This window comes from Chelonoidis abingdonii, chromosome 9, assembly GCF_003597395.2.
Source record: "Chelonoidis abingdonii isolate Lonesome George chromosome 9, CheloAbing_2.0, whole genome shotgun sequence".
Lineage (NCBI taxonomy): Eukaryota > Metazoa > Chordata > Testudines > Testudinidae > Chelonoidis > Chelonoidis abingdonii.
Window position 1 is genome coordinate 56,961,930 of NC_133777.1, and position 21,511 is coordinate 56,983,440.

General features: G+C 41.1%; 1 protein-coding gene across 1 annotated transcript in view; it reads left to right on the plus strand.

Moving 5' to 3' along the window:
- The window catches only part of LRRC49 (leucine rich repeat containing 49), a 149,634-nt gene that overhangs the window by 62,002 nt on the left and 66,121 nt on the right, over positions 1-21,511 (plus strand). The window contains 1 exon segment of the mRNA XM_032779850.1: positions 7,936-8,083. Coding sequence (XP_032635741.1) covers positions 7,936-8,083 — 148 coding nt within the window.

The following is a 21,511-nucleotide window of genomic DNA, read 5'->3' on the forward strand; positions in this document are numbered from 1 at the left end:
TGTCAAAGCACATGAATACCACCCCGGACCTGAAACTCAGGGATGGTACAGACACCCATGAATGCTGCCACCTATACCATTTCCACCACAGTGGCCATACTGGGACCCATTGTCAATGTACCACCAACACTATCCTTAGCTTTCCAGTCCACCCAAGGAGAGGTTGAGGCATTCTTCATCACCCTCTGTACCTGGACCCTCTGAACCTCCAGAAGAGGCAGTAGAGGAATTGGAGAAGACTTCGGATCAAGAAATCACACCAGCTGCCAATTTTTCATCCTCTTCTCTGGAAGAAGCTATCATGCCCCCACCACCCACAATGGGGGATAACTTTAAATAGGATTGCAGATTTTCTGGCAATACTGCTGGAAGAAGTGGTGGAGTCCCAACATAAATTGCTGGATATTCTCCAGATTCAAGATTGCCTTCCCAATAAACAAGATTCTTATGTACCAAGCCAAGACCATCTGGCAGACCCCAGCAACAGTTCTTCCCACCTGCAAAAGAGTGGATAAAAAATGCTTTGCTCTTTCCAAGGGGATGGAATTTCTATTTTCACACCTCACCCCAAACTCTCTCCAGTGGTAGTGACCATGAACGAGCGGGGGAGACAGTCCCATTCCCTTAAGTAAGCAGTTTCAAGCAAGAGGTTCCTTCTGATTATTGATTAACCAGCTGTGGGTTTTTCCAGAACTTGCAGCCTTGAGACCTCAATAGACATTCCTGGGGCATATCCTACCCTTTTAAAACACATATATCAGCAACTTCAACACAATTCTTATCAGGAAGGACGCGGGGTCAAGCTGCCCTTTCGGTGGCACCGTAAACCCCTCTCTCCTCCTGCCTTGGTCAAGTTGAGACTTGCTTTTAACAGCTTGCTGACTAGGCTGTCTTTAACAATAAGCCATAGTAGTTTCAGGCACTTTACTGGTTTGCCAAAGTCTCCCCATACAATGCTGCTGAGAAACTGGTGCATGCTCCACAATGGTGACATCTCAACCTCCTACCTACAGGATGCCAAAACACCACTACAGATGCACTGAACAGAAAATTTTCCTAGGACCACAAGTGGGAAATGAACACCAGAGTACTACACAGCATATTCAAACACTGGGGAATCTCAACTATAGACCTCTTTGTGACAACCCAAAATGCCAAGTGCCCACACTTTTGCTTTTCTCGTCAAATGGGATGCACCCCTATTGTACACCTTTTTCCCCGACCTCTCTCCTATTCCAGAGTCATACACAAGATCAGGACCGAGAACACCAGAGTCATTTTGATAAACCCCGCCTCCTCCGTGGCCCAGACAAATGTGGTTTCCTTACCTCCTTGAAGATGGCTGTGCGCCCACCATGCACTCTTTCCCTTCTACCACATCTCCTGTCTCAGGATGCAGGCCAGGTCTACCACCTAAACCTGGCAAGACTACACCAGAAGGCATGGCTACTCTATGATTCCAAGACAGTGAAATGACCTGTTCAGAGGAGGTAAGGGACATTCTTTTAAACAGCAGAGAGTCTGGCATATCTACCTGCACAATTGGAAGAGATTCTATATATGGTTCCAGAATAGACAAACAGTGGCAACTACCTCTCCTTTACTACTGGTACTGGACTACATACTGGAACTTAAGAAATCTGGTCACTCAATGAGCTCGATCAGAATATACCTCGCAGCAATCCCGGTGTTCAACACAAAGTGGACGAGTTCTCGATCTTCGCTCACCTGATCATTAAACGCTTTCTGAAGGGTCTTTATAACCTTTGCTCTGAAATACGAGCCCCTACTCCATCATGAGACCTCAATCTCGTGCTGCGATGCATTACTGGACCACCTTTTAAACCATTAGTGATGTGTTTACTTTTCTATCTCTTGATGAAGGCAGCTGTTCTCATTGCTACCACATCTGCTCGATGAGAAATGGGGCCCTCATAGCACCAGCCCCCATACATGATATTTTTCAAAAAGAAAGTTACTCTAGGACCACACCCCAAATTTTTACATAAAGTAGTTTCCTCATTCCATTTGAATGATCCATCCATCTCCCATCATTCTTCCCAGAACCTCACAGGAATAAACAAGAAGCAATGCTTCAGACCCTGGATATCCGAAAGGTGCTAGCGTTTTACATTGAGAGGACAAAGACTTTTTCAGAAAGTCACCAAAGTTATTTCTTTCCATCATGGAATGATCTAAGGAAGATGCTGTATCCAAACAGAGGCTGTCTAAATGGCTCTCCGGCTGCATTGACTTTTGCTATTGCCATCAACAGCTACAACTCCCACCAGGGACTTGCACACACTTCACCAGAGCACTCTCTGCCTCAGTAGCCTTCCTTAACAACGTGCCCATTATGGACAGCTGTAAATCAGCAACCTGGGCCCATACATTCGTTATGCCATAGAGCAGCACATGTCATCAGATGCTTTATTTGGACATACAGTTTTATCATCCACTACTACTGCAACTCCAAAGCCTCTCCCTTCCACCAAGAGCCACTGCTCTACAGTGACCGAAAGGGGAGCACCCACAGGGACACTCGTCAAAGAATGAGAAGATTAATCACCCTGTGCAGTAACTGAGGTTCTTCGATATGGTTGTCCCTGTGGGTGCTCCACTACTCTCCCTTCTCCCCTCTACTTCAGAGGGTTTTTTTTCACACCATGGACTCTGCAGTAGAGAAGGAACCGAGGGAGGGATGGTTCCACAGCGCTGTGTAACTGCCTGAGACTCCTTGAGATGGGAACAGTGGATGTGTGACCCAACCAGGCACTGCTACTAAAAATCTTCAATTACAAGTGCTGGGGCACAGAGTCACCTAAAGTGGAACACCCACGGAGACAACTATCTTGATAACCTCAGCTACTGCACAGGGTGAGTAACCTTCTCTTGAGGAAAAAAAAGTATACGTATATTTAGAATCTATTGTCTAGTCATTTTATGCTATAGAATGCAATAATGAAGAATAAGAGTGAAATGCTGTCAAGTATCAAAGGGGTAGCCGTGTTAGTCTGGATCTGTAAAAAATGACAGAGTCCTGTGGCACCTTATAGACTAACAGACTTATTGAAGCATAAGCTTTCGTGGGTGAATACCCACTTCGTCAGATGAATGTAGTGAAATTTCCAGAGGCAGGTATAAATATGCAGGCAAGAATCAGTCTAGAGATAACAAGGTTAGTTCAGTCAGGGAGAAAGAGGCCTTCTAACAGTCGAGGTGTGAATACCAAGGGAGAAGAAACTGCTTTTGTAGTTGGTTAGCTTTCACAGTCACAAAAAGCTGTAGGAGAACACTTCAACCTCCCTGGACACACAATAGCAGATTTAAAGGTAGCAAAAAAAACTTCAGGACCAGACTTCAAAGAGAAAATGCTGAGCTTCAGTTCATTTGCTAAATTGACGACATCAGCTCAGGATTAAACAAAGACTGCGGATGGCTAGCCAACTACAAAAGCAGTTTCTCCTCCCTTGGTGTTCACACCTCAACTGGTAGAAGAGGGCCTCATCCTCCCTGATTGAACTAACCTCGTTATCACTAGCCTGATTTTTGCCTACATATTTATACCTGGAAATTTCCACTACATTCAACTGACAAAGTGGGTATTCACCCACGAAAGCTTATGCTCCAATAACGTCTGTGAGTCTATAAGGCACCACAGGACTCTTTGTCGGTGAAATGCTGGCTCTGTTGAAATCAGTGGCAAAATTTCAACTGATTTTTAGTAGGGTCAGGCTTTCACATTAGGTATTTAAAGCGTTTAGCTGATCAGTTTCCCTACATTTAAGATATAGTTAGATGTGAAAAGTCACATGGGTTCATTACTTGTAGGTGCTATACCCATTAGTTTGTTGTTGCACAGAAATGTGACAGAAAATGTAATAAGGCTTGGTGTCATTTATTTTGTAAAATTCTTTTGAGGCCCTCAGAAGGAAGACATTATAGAAGTGCAAAATGTAATTATTAACAAATCCTAATAAGTCTTTTCTCCTCTGTTCTTCATTGCTTATATCATTTCTCAAATAATTTCACCAGCACGAGTTTCATTATCCAGTTTTAGCTCAGTGGGTATTACTAAAACTTTTTGTACGTAGTGCCGTTCATCCATTCCTTGAGTGCACCTTTTATGTAGCTCATTGTGTTATATTTTTCAACAACATATCACTATGTGAAACGTGTTTTGCCCAGTTATTAATTTTTTTATACTAACATTTGTTTTTGTAAGTTGTTTTAAATTGGCAAGACTTATCATTGTGCTTATCATGATAAGCACAATATTTGGGGGGGAGGGATAGCATGGTGGTTTGAGCATTGGTCTGCTAAACCCAGAGTTGTGAGCTCAGTCCTTGAGGGGGCCATTTAGGGATCTGGGGCAAACATGTCTGAGGATTGGTCCTACTTTGAGCAGGGGGTTGGACTAGATGACTTCCTGAGGTCCCTTCCAACCCTGATATTCTGTGATAAGACTTAATATAGTGTATTTAGAAATATGTATCTTGGGATAAAGAAGTAGCTTTTGTTTTGATTTTGTGAGTCACAAAGGACAGCATACCAAAGCATCAGAGGGGTAGCCGTGTTAGTCTGGATCTGTAAAAGCAGCAGAGAATCCTGTGGCACCTTATAGACTAACAGACGTTTTGGAGCGTGAGCTTTCATGGGTGAATACCCACTTCGTCAGACGCAGGTCAGAGGTCTGCGTCTGACGAAGTGGGTATTCACCCACGAAAGCTCACGCTCCAAAACGTCTGTTAGTCTATAACATACCAAAGCAGTTCTTGCTGTATGGAATGTAGACATATTTGCAGTCTAGTCATATGTGTCCTGTAGATCTATAAGGTAGATCAAGCTGTCGGTTGAGAAATGTGGAAAATGCAGCACTGAAACAAGTATTTACTCATAAAACTAGCAACTGGATGGAGAAAATACTTTTTTAAAGTTTACCAAAAGAGGAAGCATTTAATACAGAAGATATTTGTAATCTTTTATACTGTGGTGGCAAGTATTAATTGCATGATTATTAGGTAATAACATGATGCTTTAATACTACCATGGTTTTCCATGGTCATGTGGCACAATTGCCCTGGGCTGATATTTAAATCATAGCACTTGTATATATTAAAGAATCATAGTTTAAATCGGGGTGTGCAAACTTTGTGGCCCAAGGGCCACATCTGGGAATAGAAATTGTATGGCGGGCCATGAATGCTCACAAAATTGGGGTTGCGGTGCAGGAGGGAGTGAGGGCTCTGGTTGGGGGTGTGGGCTCCAGGGATCAGAAATGAGGAGTTCAGTGTGCAGAAGGGGGCTCAGGGCTAGATCTGGGGCAGGGGACTGGAGTGCAGGGGAGGGCTCTGGCTGGGGATGCGGGCTCTGGAATAGGGCTGGGGATGAGGAGTTTGGGGTGTCAGAGTGTGCTCTGGGCTGGGATCAACGGGTTCAGAGGGTGGGAGGGGGATCACGGCTGGAGCAGGGAGTTGGAGAGAGGCTCAGGGGTGCAGGCTTTAGGCGGCACTTACCTCCGGCTCCTACATGGAGGTGCGGCCAGGCAGTTTTGCATGCTGCCCTGTCCACAGGCACTGCCCCTGCAGCTCCCATTGGAGCTCCAGAGGGGGTAATTGGAGCACATAGGAGCTGGAGGGGGACCAGGACATTTCTTTCAGGAGCCATGTGGACCAGCCCCCAGCCCTGCTCCCTGGCTGGAGTGCCGGAGGGGGGGCCATGCCATGGCTTCCGGGAGCCACGTGGAGCAGTCCCCGACCCTGCACCCTGGCTGGAGTGGGGCAAGCCCCAGACCCCACTCCCCAGTGGGAGCTCAAGGGCTGGCTTAAAATGGCTGGCGGGCCAGATCCAGTCCATGGGCCATAGTTTACCCACCCCTGATTTAAATAGTTGGCTTTTAAAAGAGGGGATTTATCATTCACAGAAACTATGTAAGGATTTCCTTATACACATTCTCCTGCACTGTTCTGTAGAGCCCTGCAAATCTGCAGATATCTGTTTTATATCGATGGATCATTTTTGTGGATTGTGGATCAGATGCAGATACAAATTTTGTATCCGCAAAAAGGTCTGCTGTTATGGGGTGGTAAGACACCTAATACGATGTCTCACCCAGGATTTGCAGGAGGCCTGGCCACCTGCATAGAGGCCTTGGACCTCTCCTACACTCTGGTCTCCAGTGTCTGCAATGGAGCCATACTTGCAAGGTCCTCTTTTGGCTGCAGCTTCTGTAGGGTTCACAGTATTTTTTGATGCCTTCTAGGATGAAGGCACCAGAACCCTTTTTCTGCATGGAGTGGTCTTCCATACACAGATCAAAGCGGCAGCGTGATGGTATACCTTCAAATAGAAATGTTTTTGCTATTGTTTACGTTGTTTATCTTAGAACATTTGGATTTTTCCACTGTCTGCTTTTCCTTTTCTGAAGGATTAGAAAGGGTGTCTCAGATCTGTCTCTCCACTTCTCAAAGGAGTCTTCTTGTATTTTCATATAGTATTTGTCTTTTATCTAGACCAACACATAGCCAGGTTTCAATGAAATTTCGGCAGCCATAGTTTTACATAGAGGATATATAAATGTAAATAATAAGATTGCAAATGTCCTTCAGATGTTGGCAAGCGTAGGCTCTTATCTAACTAATGACATTTAAGAAGAATATCCATCAACTTCTGATATACTCAGACACATGAAATATGAGCAGAACTTCACTAATCTGCACACTTTATAATACACACAAACATTAGTGGTCTTTGCACTCTTCTCAGAAAATATATAAATAGATGAGCACTGTACTATGGTCTCATTACTAAGAATTTATTTTTTACAAAATATTTGAGCAGTGCATGTTCTTGTACATGGTTATATATCAGAAAAAAAGATGTGTCAGAATAAAGGAACAATGTATATTTTATGATACAGGGATTTGGAATTAATTTTTTTGCTTTAATTCACACAATTCAGTAGTTTGGAACAGGGAGAGGAATAGCTCAGTGGTTTGAGCATTGGCCTGCTAAACCCATGGTTGTGAGTTCAGTCCTTGAGGGGGGCCATTGAGGGACATTGGGATTAGTTCTGCTTTGAGCAGGGGTTGGACTAGATGACCTCCTGGGGTCCTTTCCAGCCCTGATATTCTGTGATTCTAATTAGGTAAAAAAATGCTGCCATATCTTATATTTTAAGATCTTGAAAAATTCCAAACTATTGTGCGAACTATGTAAAAAGGAATCCCTTCACCCACCACTGAATCAGCTTCTGTTACAGTGAATTATGGCAGATGTTTAGCAGTGCTGAGAAGCTCTATATAATATTTTTAGTGCTGTAAATTAAGAAAAGTAATATCTTTCTCCAATGCTGGTGGTGGGGAAATTTACTTAGGCAAAATTAAATATTCAAATTAAAATTCAGCCAAGAAAATGACAATCATTCTTATTTTGGGGGTTATAATGCCTGCAAGTAGTTACGAACTTCAGTTTTCTGATTCTTCCAGGAGACAGTATCTTGTGAATACAGGGCTAACATCATGCTACAAATAGTAAATGCATCCTGTAACTCCTTTTCTATTACTATTTTTATTATTTTATTTTAATTGACATCAACCAATATATAAAGATATAAAATGAAGAGCAATAGTGTTATCAAATCATGAAATTAATTGAACAAGGATAGTTTTTATTGCAACTCCTTTTTTTATTTTTTAAATGCCTTGTTGAAATATTTGTTTGCTGTGTTAAGAGATCCTGTTTCAAAAAACTACCAATTCCTAGAGAATTAGTGATAGAGGAGAGGGAAGCAAGAACAATTCATATTCATTTGTAACATGCTTCTGATGTAAGCATATTTAGCGTTTAGAGAATGCCGTCCTATAGCTTGTATGTCTTTTTGAAGAAAATTGATGCCTCAGTTGCGTTAAAAGCAATTCCCTTTTTTGTGTGCAGTTTTGACAACATTCTGTGTCTTGCTGATTCCTCATCCCTGTCTGATATCACCCTTGATGGCAATCCTATAGCTCAGGAGACATGGTACAAGAGCACTATTCTCCATCATATGATGCAGCTCCGCCAGTTAGATATGAAGAGAATCACGGTAAGGAACTTTCTGAAAAAGTATTCATCAGATGTTGTAAGCATTAAAATTGGCAAATAGGATTGCTAGGTTCTATGTATGGAAAAAATTGTACATTATATCTCCCTCTGAATTCAGATGAAACTTGAACATTACAATATTGTAACTTGTTTTTGTTCTGTGCTACATGAGTTTGTATTTTTCTTGCTTAACTCATTTATTTTTATTAAACCATTTTAAAATATTTTTCTTCACCCATACTGTGACAGCTGTCCCATGACAACAGTAAAGAATATCAGAGGTGTTTTCTTCTAAACATTGAACAAGAATGTTATTACAATAGGGAATATATATTATCACTAAAACTACTGACTCCTTGGTTCAGTATAGTGCTTCTGCCTAGAACCTTCCCCATCCCAGTCGTTCTTGGCTTCCTTCTGCAGATTTAAGTAACAGTACGCGTCCTCACAACCATTATACTGGTGAATTATCACCTGTTGGAAGAACAAGCCCTCTGTTAATACTTTTAACTAACTAGGCCCACATCTTTGAGTTCATTAGCTCTGTTATGTCTGATCTCTGCCAACTTTTTGTTCCATAGTTGTCTTAAGATCCACAGTATTGTTAAGCACTCAAGTCCCCCCTACCGTGCCCCCCAAAACCATGAGATTGGTTTAAAATCATGAGATTTATTTATATCATTCTTGTTATGTGCCTTCTGGTTTTTGAGCCTTAACATTTCACATTTTCAAGCTTTTCCCACAATCATGAGGACTAAAAATTCACTTTTTTTTTAAATGAAAGCTGAGTTTCTCACATATATGACTTCAGGAGCTAGGTCTGTAAGAAAAATACCAAATGTCATGAAGCTCATGACAAAATTGCATGGGCAACACTAAATTCAGGTGTTTGGAGTGGCAACAGCATGTTGCACGGGTATACAGTGGGCAATATCTAGCCTGATGTTTCTGAGTGGATGAGTTTACTTCACACTAACAGGAAAGGTCATTGTTCAACTTCACTTGTTGAACAGACTAGAACAATACTTGGATTGTAATTTTTTTCTCCTTTAATGTATGGCCCATCTGAATATCCTGAATTCCCCAGTCTTGCTTTGCCTTGCAGACAACTAATAGACCTGTCATTGCTCTTTTAGAAATTCCTTCATTTTTTCTGCAAGAAAATTGAAGCTGTTTGTCTGAAAATTATATATATACTGCATATTCCCCCTCAATTCTGTTTGGCATGTCATCTCTACTGGCAAAGGTTTTCATTGAAGTGAGACCAGAGGCTAAGGGTAACATTTTTCAAAAGCATCTAAGTCCTGTTAACTTCCTATGAGACTTAGGTTCCTAAGTCATGTATGGACTGTGAAAATATTACCCTGGGGCTGCAAGTGTATATCTCTTGTCAACACTAGGAGACCAGTTCCAGTTAAGAAAAACAAACCTATCCAATTGTTTAACCTGTAGATAAATCCCATCCCAAGAGCAAGTCTTCAGCTCTTCCCCCCCACCCCCAACTTCAGTTGATAAAGTAAACGGAACCTCTTTGGATGAAACACTTTGCAAGTTGTTTTTTTTTTTTCTCTCAAAGCAGGAAAATGGCCCTTTTCTGCCATCTACTATTGAGAAAAATAAATCAAAGATATCTTTTGTACAACAGTTTGCAGATATGTAAAAAAAAAGTCTAAATTTGAACTGAATATAGTGCAGCTTTATAAGTAGGCATCACAGAATTAATTTTTTTTTTGTAATTATGATAATATTGATGTTTTGGTTTTAAGCATTTTTTTTTGTTTTTTATCTATATACATTTTCATAGTTGCAAGAAATTATGGGGTTTGTGTGATGGTGTATACAAACCTAACACCAGGCCCAAAGGAGCTAAAGGGCAATACCGGGCCCAGGTAGTCCTGCCCCTCCAGGCCTACAGAGCATGCTCTGGCTGGAGGTACAGGTTAAAAAGAAGCTCAGAAATCCAGGCAATGAGGGAAAGGCAGGCCCTTCTCTTGAAAGCCACACTGAAGGCTGAGCTTGAGATGGGCCTGTGGTGCTGGTGAGCCCCACAGACGGTGTTTTCTATAACCTACATCTCACCCACACCTTTTTTGAGAACCGACAGGTCCTGAGAGGCTCTGCTCATTTGAACTCTGTTAAACTTCTGATTGTTTGAACTTTAGGGGACCATGCCCCAAGCTAAAGCAGCAAATAAATAGGAAGTGGTCCAGGGTGGCAGACTTGGGTTCTCTGTGTGGAGGACTTGGCTGGTGCTGTTTTCCACAGGGCCCTGGGCTGGGATCCCATGGAGAGGATTGGCCCTGGTTCCCTTACCACATCCTGCTTGAGAACTAGGCCCATAGGTGGGCTGAGGCCACGACGCCTCTGGGGTAGGACCAGTCATGTCTGTCCTTCCCCACCCTTTTTTCTGCAGCTAGTGACTGGAAACCAGGTACACTAAGCCATAACCCACCCAGCCGCCCTGAACACCCTATTACCGGGTGGTCAGACAACAAAGGAGTTAGTAAGTAATTATTTAATGACAGTAGATGATGAGATTCAAAAAGTTAAAGCTTTATAACTGTTAAAACACAAATTGTAAACATTGTGTCAAAATATACAAAGTAAATATCCTTAAATCAAACTCTAATAAATTCTCAAGCAGCATTTTTCTTACTTTGCCTATATATAAATTTTGATTATTATCTATGAAAATAGTTTTTGTTGATTTGTGTGAATATGGTGAATTGACGTTTACTGACATTTACTGAAAAAAATCTACTCCTTCTAAGTCTACTTACTGTGGAGGAGTTAACCAGAAAGAAATATATGGACTGTGCACCATATGTGTAATTTGCCCTTCCAACAAAATCTATTAAGTACAATACATATATTTTGAAAAGCTTTGCCATGGTTCCCAGCTCTAAATGTAGACTTAACAGTTAAATATTTCATGTAAAACTTCTTTGCCTCTCTTTATTGATATCCTAAAGACCTCTGTGGCTTGAAATGAACATAGCTATTACTGCTTGAAAATTTTTCCAGAATAGGGAATTGGTTCTATTTTATTCAGAATGGAATTCCCTCCTGGTGCTGTTACATTTTTTCATTGAGAGACCTTCCACCTGTGAAGTGTCTTAGCACTGGTAGGGCAGTGCTATAGAAAGATCCCAAACAAAATCTCCCTTGCAACTCTGAGAAAAACAGACTTCTCAGGAATTTCCTAATAAATTATTAGAAGAAATAATCTTCTCCCTTAATTCACATAATTTAGGAAACTTAGAGGCCAGTATCAAAAATAATGGGAGATGCACCTTTTTAATCAAATACCATTTTTACAAAGAACAGTTGTAGATCAGGAAAACTTAAAAAAAAAGAAAAAAAAATTGGCTTCTCTATCTTCTGAGGTGGCATGTCTTTGTTCATTCCTGTATTACATCAGACCAAAATGCTATAACTTCCATTAGTGAGCAGCATGTTATCTCCAAGATACAGATGATATGAACTTATTGGGTATTAGAAGTGTACTGTTTTATATTGTCTACGCATTCACTCTCCCTATGAGTTTATAATATCCCAGGCCATTCTTCAGATCTTTATGACTTAGGTAGTGTTACCAGATTTGCCTGTTACTTTGGGGTATGCTCATTTATTCGGGTTACTCTTCAGGGGGAGGAGAGGAGAAGGTCTATAACTCTATCAATGTACTTCTTGTGTCACTTGTGTGTTCCATATGGAGCTCTGCTTCTCCCTTCTGCAAATCCCCTCCCAATGGAGCTATCCTGCAGGACCTAGGTTCCTTAGGGCTGGGTCCCTCCAGCCCCAGAACCGAATGAACACCCACACATACATTAACAGAGCAAGTCTGAGCGAATCGGGTCAAGCAGCACTTTCAAGCTGCCCCCCCTTATGTGTCCCAGATTCCGCACGTCACTGTCCCCACTCTCACGTCACAATTGTACTGGTAGTAACCTACTTGATGAGCAAACCCCACAGTATTTTGGGCGCTGCAGGGATCTTTAGCTTAGGTAAAAGAAGCATTGCTGCAGAGTAAATGGAGGAAGCTAAAAACACAAAAGATTAAAGTTCAGCAAGAGTGAGAGAAGAAGCCAGCTTAACCATAAAGGTTATTTATTGAATAATAGTGAAAACTACACAAAGAAGGCTAAAGCAACATGGCATACCTTATTTAGGGTTAATACCTAAGGTAGAAAGGAAAACCGAGAGAGGGAAAGAGGGGGATCTCACCCACTCCAGGAGGCTTGAACTGGTCGGAGTTCCCAGGTGGTGATGGTAGCTCAGGGTCTTGAGTGCTGGAGACAGGCAGAGTCCCAAGCACGATCAGTCAGGAGAAGATGGAGTCACAGTGGAACTGATGCAGAGTTTGGGTCTATGGATCAGAACGCTTACTTGAACATAGATAGGCATCATGAGTCAGAGAGGCTAGATACTGCACCCTGGTTCCTCAAGAACACAGAGCTGATTGGTATCAGTAGTTGTATTTTATTTAGTTCTAATATATTAACGTACGTTCTTGAGCATAAATGTATACTTTGGCTCCTGGCCCATTAGGGTAAGCTGCTAGCGGGCCTGGATGTTTTGTTTACCTGGGGCATTCACAGGCACAGAGCCCGTCAGCTCTCAGTGTCCGCGGTTTGCCTTTCCCACCCAATGGGAGCTGCAGGAAGTGGCCCCGCAGCTCTCATTGGCTGAGAACGGCAAACTGCGGACACTGGGAGCTGAGAGGCTCTGTGCCTACAGACACTCCAAGAGGTCCATTGGCAGAAATGCATGAAGAGATCAAATTACACAGTAGCGGACTGATACCAGTGCTATAATACTATCATTCATTGTATTTTTCTGATTGACTTGTAAGGCATAGCATTTTGTGAAATGCATGGGTCAAATGTCGTGCAGATCTGCAGCACTGCTGTTTTAGTATTCCTTTCAAGCCAATCTAGTCCACTAAACAAAGCCTTTGCAACTTTAAAAGGCTGCAGTATTGACATCAATAAACGGGTCAGCAAACTTTGGCTCCCAGCCTGCCAGGGTAAGCCACTGGTGGGACGTTTTGTTTACTTGGAGTGTCTGCAGGCATGGAGCCCATTGGCTCCCTATGGCCGCGGTTTGTAGTTCCCAGTCAATGGAAGATGCAGGAAGGGACACGCCACTTTCCGCAGCTCCCATTGGGTAGGAATGGCAAACCGCAGCCACAGGGAGCTGAGGGGCTCCATGCCTGCAGACGCTGCAGGTGAGCAAAACAACAACGTATTAGATATTCAATTCAATGATTCCATAGAGTTTAAAATCATCACATTTTGGTGTAGACCTGTTTATAAGCTGACCCCCGCTCTTTGATGCATCACTTTTTTACCAAAAATGTTCAGCTTATGAACGAGTATATACGGTAAGTTTAAAAAGTATACTTCTCAAGTGTTTGTGTTGGAGAACCTCTTTGCTTTTCACTTCATAGCTAACATTTCTTTGTTACTTGGAAAATATGTGTTCTAAAAATACTGTGCTATGAGTATATTTGGATTTCTGTAAACAAGGAACATTTAGCCTAATATGGCTCTACTGTGTTATTTAATTGTCCTGATGCAAGACAAACATTACCAAATGCCTGTATTTAGGGACAAATATGTGGTCTCTTGAGCATTTGTAAGTAGCAATGTTATATGAAAAATATAGTTAATATAGTCTAGTGAATGGTCTACAGAAAATACCCTTTGCTTTCTCTCTCTTTAATTCTAGTTAAATCACTGGAACAAAAGGGGGCAGGAACAGTTTAACTATTAAAATGAATCTTTTGGACTGTGATTCAGACATAAATTGAATACGGCAGACTCATTTTATTTGTATTTTACTTACCAAAAAAACTGTTTAAAATTAGTTGCCTACAAAAAGTACTCTCAAATATTTCCAATTACAATGTTGGGATGTAATGAAATAATATGTTATGAATGCCCTCTGACCAAGAAGAGTACTTAACATATATACAGAACGTTACATTTTTCAAAGCAATGTATGAATGTTAATCTGTAGAAAACACCAAATTTAGTGCTTTATTATCTTCTATATTTTCATTATAGGAAGGTGTATATTTCCTGATAGCAGTTAAAAGAAAAAAACTGGCTTTGTATAGTTTTTAGTTTTGTTTTAGTAATAAATTTATTTGTAGAAACATTGTGAAAATATACCAGATAATCTAATATTGTAGTATTAGAATTACAGTCTGCAAAAGTGGTGGGAGAGGTGAAGAGAAAAACATAGGTCTACAGCAAATTTAAGTTTATTCATAACTGACAGCCTTTGATTAGTCCAGTCATAAATGTTCTATATTAGAACCAATATTTACTGGGGAATAGATTCTCAGAGACAATTTATGTTCCAGCTTTGTACTCTGCAGGATTTTTAGCAACACTTACCTCTTAAGTGCCGAATCCAACGCATTAAAGTCAATGGAAACACTCTCATTGCCTTTAATGGGAGTAAGATCTGTCACCTAAAGAAAACAAGAGCTATTCACCTCCAACTTTACAACATTTTTCTTATCCCAAAATTTTGATTGTTATATCTTATTGGACTTGTTCTGGGAAGTGATTAGCACAAGTAACTCTCACTGCGAGTTGAGGAGACTTGTAACCTGTTAGGATCAGGTCTTTAGGCTGCTTGAAGGACAGGGGCCATTTCAGATTGTGAGGGAGGGGGTGGCCAACTTTAACTGAGATTCCAGGGGCTACATTTTAGGCATCTGAAAACTTTAGCATTTTTTTGCAGATAATAAGTTAGAAATTAACTGACAAGAGCACTGTATCTAATTCCCATATAAAAAAAGTAGGGCTGTCAAGCGATTAAAAATTAATTTTGATTAATCACATGATTTAAAAAATTAATCCTGATTAATTGTGCTATTAATAATAAATACCATTTATTTAAATATTTTTGGATGATTTCTGTTTTCAAAGATAGTGATTTCAGTTACAAAACAGAATGCGAAGTGTACACTACTCACTTAATTTTATTACATATATTTGCACTGTAAAAAACAAAAGAAATAGTTTTTGGTTCACTTAATACAAGTACTGTAGTGCAATCTCTCTTTATCATTAATGTTGAACTTACAAATGTAGAATTCTGTACAAAAAACACTGCTTTCAAAAATAAAACAATGTAAAACTTTAGAGGCTACAAGTCCAATCAGTCCTCCTCCTTGTTCAGCCAGTCGCTCAGACAAACAAGTTTGTTTACATTGGCAGAAGATAATAGATTCATAGACTTAAGGTCAGAAGGGACCGTTATGGTCATCTAGTCTGACCTCCTGCACAATACAGGCCACAGAATCTCACCCACCCACTCCTTTAACAAACCCCTAACCTATGTTTGAGTTATTGAAGTCCTTAAATCGTGGTTTAAAGACCTCAGGGTGCAGAGAATCCTCCAGCAAGTGACACGTGCCCCATGCTGCAGAGCAGGGCCAGTGCAAAGATGTTTCTCCCTCTCACCCCAGCTCACCCCTGCCCCTCCTCCTCCCCGAGCACGCCGTGGCTGCTTCACTTCTCCCGCCTCCCAGGCTGGCCACACCTAAGCTGATTGGCACTGCAAGCCTGGGAGGCGGGAGAAGTAAAGCAGCGCAGCGCGTGTCGGGAGGAGGAGGTGCATGGGGTGAGCTGGGGTGGGGAGTTCCCCTGCATGCCACCCCTTACTGTGCTGAGCGGACCGCTCCCTGCTCACCATGCCCCAGCTCCCTCCTAGCCTAGAATGCCGGGGGCGTCCAGGGTAGCCGAAGACTCTAGCCGCTGCCGGTCTGGCTGTGATTGCCGAAAGAATGGCGCCCCTTTAGCTAGACCCGCAAAGTCCCTAGTGGAAAATGGTGCCCCCAAGACACACGCTAGGGTTGCCGTTAAATGGTTGCACGGCCTGCTGCACGAGAAGTGAAAAACTAGCTCTAGCCGTCCTTAGAAGTCTCTGCTAATCTCCTCTGGAGGAAAATCTTCTGAGAACCAAATGTGGTGATCAGATAAAGCCCTGACATGTGGGCAAGTGATCACCAGCCAGCACGCAGGAAATGAATTCGTCTGTATGCAACTTCAGATCCACCCCATCTAACATCCCATCACGGATCGCATTGGGCCTGTTTACCTGTAATAATTGAAGATCAATTCATTGCAAACTTAGGCTATCCCATCATGCCATCCCCATCCATAAACTTACAGGCTTAGTCTTGAGGGCAGATATGTCTTTTGCCCCACTACTGCCCCCTTGAAGGCTTGTTCCAGAATTTCACTCCTCTAAATGGTTAGAAACCTTTCATCTAATTTCAAGTCGAAACTTCAGTGTCCAGTTTTTTCCATTGTTGCTAGGGCCTGCTTCTTATTACGTCACCTTGCTGAAAGTGAGAAGGCGTTTGTATGGCATGTTAAGCCAGCGTTCAAGATATTTATCATTCTAAGATGCACTAAATGAATTCATATATCCTTCGTGCTTCACCACATCCAGAGGTCCTGCATCCAGGCTGATGCGGCGAGTTCTTTCCGGTAATGATCCAAAGCAGTGGTAGACCAATGCATGTTTATTTCCATTCGTCCGACGTCAGATGCCGACCTAGAAAAGGTTAATTTTCTTTTTTGGTGGTTCGAGTTCATGTCGTTTCTGCCATCGGAGTGCGCTCTTTTAAAGACTTCTGAAGCAAGCTCCACATCTCATTCCCGTCTTCGCGACTTTTGAGGCCACTTAAGATCTTAAGAATCTTGGGTCGCAGTGCTGTAGTATCTTTAGAAACTTTCACATTGTACTTCTTTGAATTATGTCAAATTTGCATGAAAGTGTTCTTAATAACAAACACATTGCTGGGTCATTCATCTAGACTGCATAACACTGAAGATATGGCCGATATGCAGGTAAACAAGCGCAGGGAGACATACAGTTCTCCCAAGGATTAAGTGACGAATATTTAATTAATGCATTTTTTTCAGATGAGTGTCCTGCTGGGAGCAATGGCGGATGCATGAAGATGCATATGAATCTTGAGTGCTCTACACGTAAATTATGCTTGCCCATGCCATCTACATGATGCATAGAGCGAGTGCCTTCCATTCCAGTGATCTGTATATAAGAAGTGGGCAGTATTATCGCCCGTAATGTGAACTAACTTGTTCTCTTATGCGATCAGTTCTGAAGAGAAGAGAGTGAACTTGTATGGGCTCTAAAGTTTACATTGTTGTTTGTTCTGAGTGCAGTAATGTAAACGAAAAACCTACATTTGAAAGTTTTTTCATGTATAAAGAGATTGCATCCAGTATGTGCATGAGGTGAATTGAAAAATATTATTTTTTATTAAAATGACACAACAAATGGCAACTGGTAAAGCAGGCAATGTACAGCTTTGATTCTGTGTGGTAATTGAAATGATATATGAAAATGTAGAAAACATCCACACATATTTAAATTTCAATTGGTATTCTATTGTTAACGTGTGATTTAATGCAGTAACTCACACGATTTCTCCGACAGTGCGTGAAAGAAAAAAATATATAAACACTAATTCAAGCTGTATTTTAAGATTGTGTGTAATTTAGAACACATAAAACCACAACAATCGAAAAGCAGAATCTTCTCACACCAGCGGTGTGTGTTGTCCTATGCGGGGACTGTCTTGAACTAAAGAACTGGCACCATGACTAATGAATTTCCCCAGCTGCAAGTGAAGAGTGCCATAGAAGTGATTTGGGATTTGTTGGACAAGGTTGGGAGAAATCAGCAAATGAACATGAGCGTTTCAAACTTCACATTTTACGATATGTTATTCGGGTTGCCAGAGATTTACTAGCATTAATGGCCCCAAATGACACTTAAAATCTAAGCCGTGCCACGGTCAGTTTTTTTCTCTAGTACTCAGGTGTGGTGGTGTAGGGGAAGAGGTCAGTCATGATGATCATTTTCCCTTTTATATCTTCTTAACTTCGGAAAGCTCGTTTGCTGTGACCTGGGCAACAGTTCACACTGTGTATGTTGTTATCTCGTGATAGGTTTCTGTTTGTTACAAGTTCCGTGGGTAATCTTCTGCTTGTGTGCATTTCCTCAATAAGCATGAACCATGGTTTGCCTTTGTTATCGGTGTACTCTGAAAGGCTGCTTGTGAGTGTTCTCACCCTCACAAACATGGTTTATACACATACGTACCAATAACTCACATACAATGAATAGCATGTTTATCCAAAAGATATTTAATGTGCTGGCAGATTAAGACTTTTAGAATGAGGCATGCTGTTGTGCAAAATATATCCTAATGATATAGTGACAGTGATGAGATGCTATGTGGTGCCATGGATGTCACAGTGAAGGTGAGGGCAGATTCATGGATGAAATCTGTAGCAATGCATCTTCCGACCAAAGCAGAGCTTCAGAGCGTCCTTTCTCCCCCACTGCCTTGAGCATGTTGTTTTCAGGAATGAACAAGTGCCGCAGAAGATACAGTCCGCTATTGGCTCTGACAGATATACCTCCTACATTCTTTGCTGAGACAAATAATAGGCCACTGAGGTGAGGGGAGCGACGTACTCCTGACCGGCTGAGGAGTGGAGGATTGGAAAAAAAGGGGGAGTGTAGCACTGTCTCCCCAACTTGTGTAGATATGCGGGCGGGCTGAACCTCCCCTGCCCCCCTGCGGCAAATGGGCCCCTGTTTGAGTAGCATTTTTTTTAAGTACTGAGTCGTTAATTGTTGATTGGTTTGTTTTTTCTGCAATTGCTAATTTGGCTGCCCCGAACCTGTTTATTCTTACTCACAATGTGGTAGTCGGCAGCAGCCTGAATAGTTGGGAATTAGAAATTCCTACTTAACTTTGAGAAATGTATTCTCTTTGTGTGGCCTGCTGTGCCTGGACAGAGCCTGAGGAAAATTGGAGCCTTTCTAGAAAAAATCTATTGTTTACTGTTACTTTGCATGTATGAAGTGTTAATCCCAGAATGTGTCTATAGATTACAGGGATTGAATTAACTATTTATTTTGTTCATTTGTAAATGTTAATAATAATGTTCTAAAATATTCAATAAAATGTGTTATATATTAGACAGGTCTGTTTCGTTATATCAAGGGGTAATGAGCATTAGAATCTATCATATGTAAAATAGATACCCGAGAAAGCTTGTTTAATAATTTAGTATAAACACAAAAGCCCTAAATCTCTTTTTCCCCCTTCTATTTGGCTTATTGTATTATTTGGTGATAAGAACTATCTATCACCAAATCGTCACTCAAAAGAAACTTCACACGGATTGCTGCAGCTTCGTAAATATAGCAGGATTGTGCTATATGATTGTTGAAATAATAATTGCGGAAAGAACAGACAGAAAATCAAAAGCGCAAAGTGATAAAAGTAGGATCTTCCTTTTCTTTCTGCATACTTAAGACAAAAGACTTTATAGATTTGGGCTTTTGCCTCTTTTTGCTTATTTATGTGGTAGGGGCAAAAGCTGAAATAATTTGTTTAAAGGGTTTGGTTTTTATTTGTTGGGCATTGTTTGTTGTTTTGTTCTGTTTTTGTTTTGGTTGTCTATTTATCTTTTCTGCTTAGAAACATCAGAAGGTCAAGTCTAATACTTCTTGGGTTTCTTGGGATCCACTGGAGTGTCTCACATGTTTTGGTGAGCTGTAACACCTTACAACGACAGGTGGAATGCTTCCTCGCGCGTAGAGCAGTAGACGTGCCGCCATCCAGGTTTCGAACGCTTACGCAACATTGCAGGGGAAGGGGGGGGATCCTTTATGGAAAGCTGACCCGCGAACACCTTTTTTACAGCAGTGACCTCCATCTCCTCCTCCACCCGTTCCTTGTAAATCCCAGGCAACTGCTGCCCACTTTAGCTGTCGTGGCAGTCATTCTCAACATGTCTTTGTCAGCTGTACACCTTCAATATGAAGGTGTAGGATGTCGGATATGTTTACAGAGGTAATGCTTATTAAAATGCCAGTCTTGAAATAAGTTGTGTGCTTAATAAAGAAATAATAATTAATATTTCATATATGTAAATAATATGTTTAAAACCTTAAGTAAGAAAAATATTTGTGTTTTGTTTTAGAAAAACCACAGCATGAGTTCAAAACAGCCAACTGAACACCTGATGCTCTTCAGTTTTTAAGTTTTTAAGTAAGTCAAAGTTAACCCTGCCTCCAATTTTCCATTATCTGAATTCTTGAATGTAAAATCGATACAGTAATTTCTTTTAACAAAAAAAACTTACAAGCTCTCTTATGAGTGTTTAAGAGCAGACAAAGGTAAAGTTCATGATGTTCCGGTTTTTCTCCTCCTTTCAGTATCACCTTTAAACAAAAACGTACTATAGGATCTCTTGTATAGGAAATTAATGTGGTAAAGCACTAAGTGTCGGAGGGAGTATATTCTTAACTTATTAAAACATTTCAAGCAAATACCGAATCCGTTTTTTTCAGAACAGAAAGCTTTAACGTTCTAATACCAAAAACATTATCAGCCAACAGCATTCAGGTTCACATCATAGAGTAGAAGTGTTAGCTTTGGAAATTGTCAATACAAGATAGATAGTAGAAGTTGTTACCTAGCATGTATAGTGCCTGCCATGCACCTGGGAATAGAACTGAAGATATATTTCCCTTCAAACACGAATTACAAGCTTGTCAATTCATGTCCATAGGTATCCTCTTTAGTAAAAGTTGAATTTTTCTTCATCTAGGAAGAAGAAAGCGCCTGGCCATCATGTCTGCAGCAAGAAAAAGAAAAGAGAGAAACGTCGAAAGCCACAAACAGACGCTTGTTAAGTATTTTCTGTTCTAACACTAATTGAGATTTCGATAGAAATTCCATTAAATTCTTAGTTGTATGTGACCATTAATGAGGTAGAATTCCTGATATCTTGGTTACTGTAAGTTTAATTATACACCTAACTTTTTATTTTAATCTCCAAGAAAAATTCGGGCAATCCTAGATGAGGAAGTCAAACTGACATATTATCAGTTTTCCTCTTGGATGCAGAGCTTGCCAAGAGCCATTTAGTGCAGACTCATATGAGCAAATGCAGATCACCATCAAATCTGGTCAGAAGGCAGTGTCGAGTGAGTGGATATTGTGGTCTTGGCACTAGCCCTCATTGGCCCCAGGTGTGAACCTGGCATCACGTATGACCTGGTCCCATTTGAAATTTGTTCAAGGCGCCATGAGAAGCATGGCAAATCAGTATGCTGGGTAATGTATATCAGGGTGCAGTTTTGATGTTCGTGCTGACTATTCCTCATCACAAGATATCACAGGAGAATCTGGCAAGGCAGAGGGCAAATCAGTTGCCGATTAATGAAAGTGTGCTCTGGGTGTTTTGAACAGGTCTATTGTATGTGGTAGGCTAAGTGTTGCCCTGATTTTCCTCACATTCTTAGCTGGTAGTATTCCTCAAGACAGATTGTGGAGATGCTGTCAAGT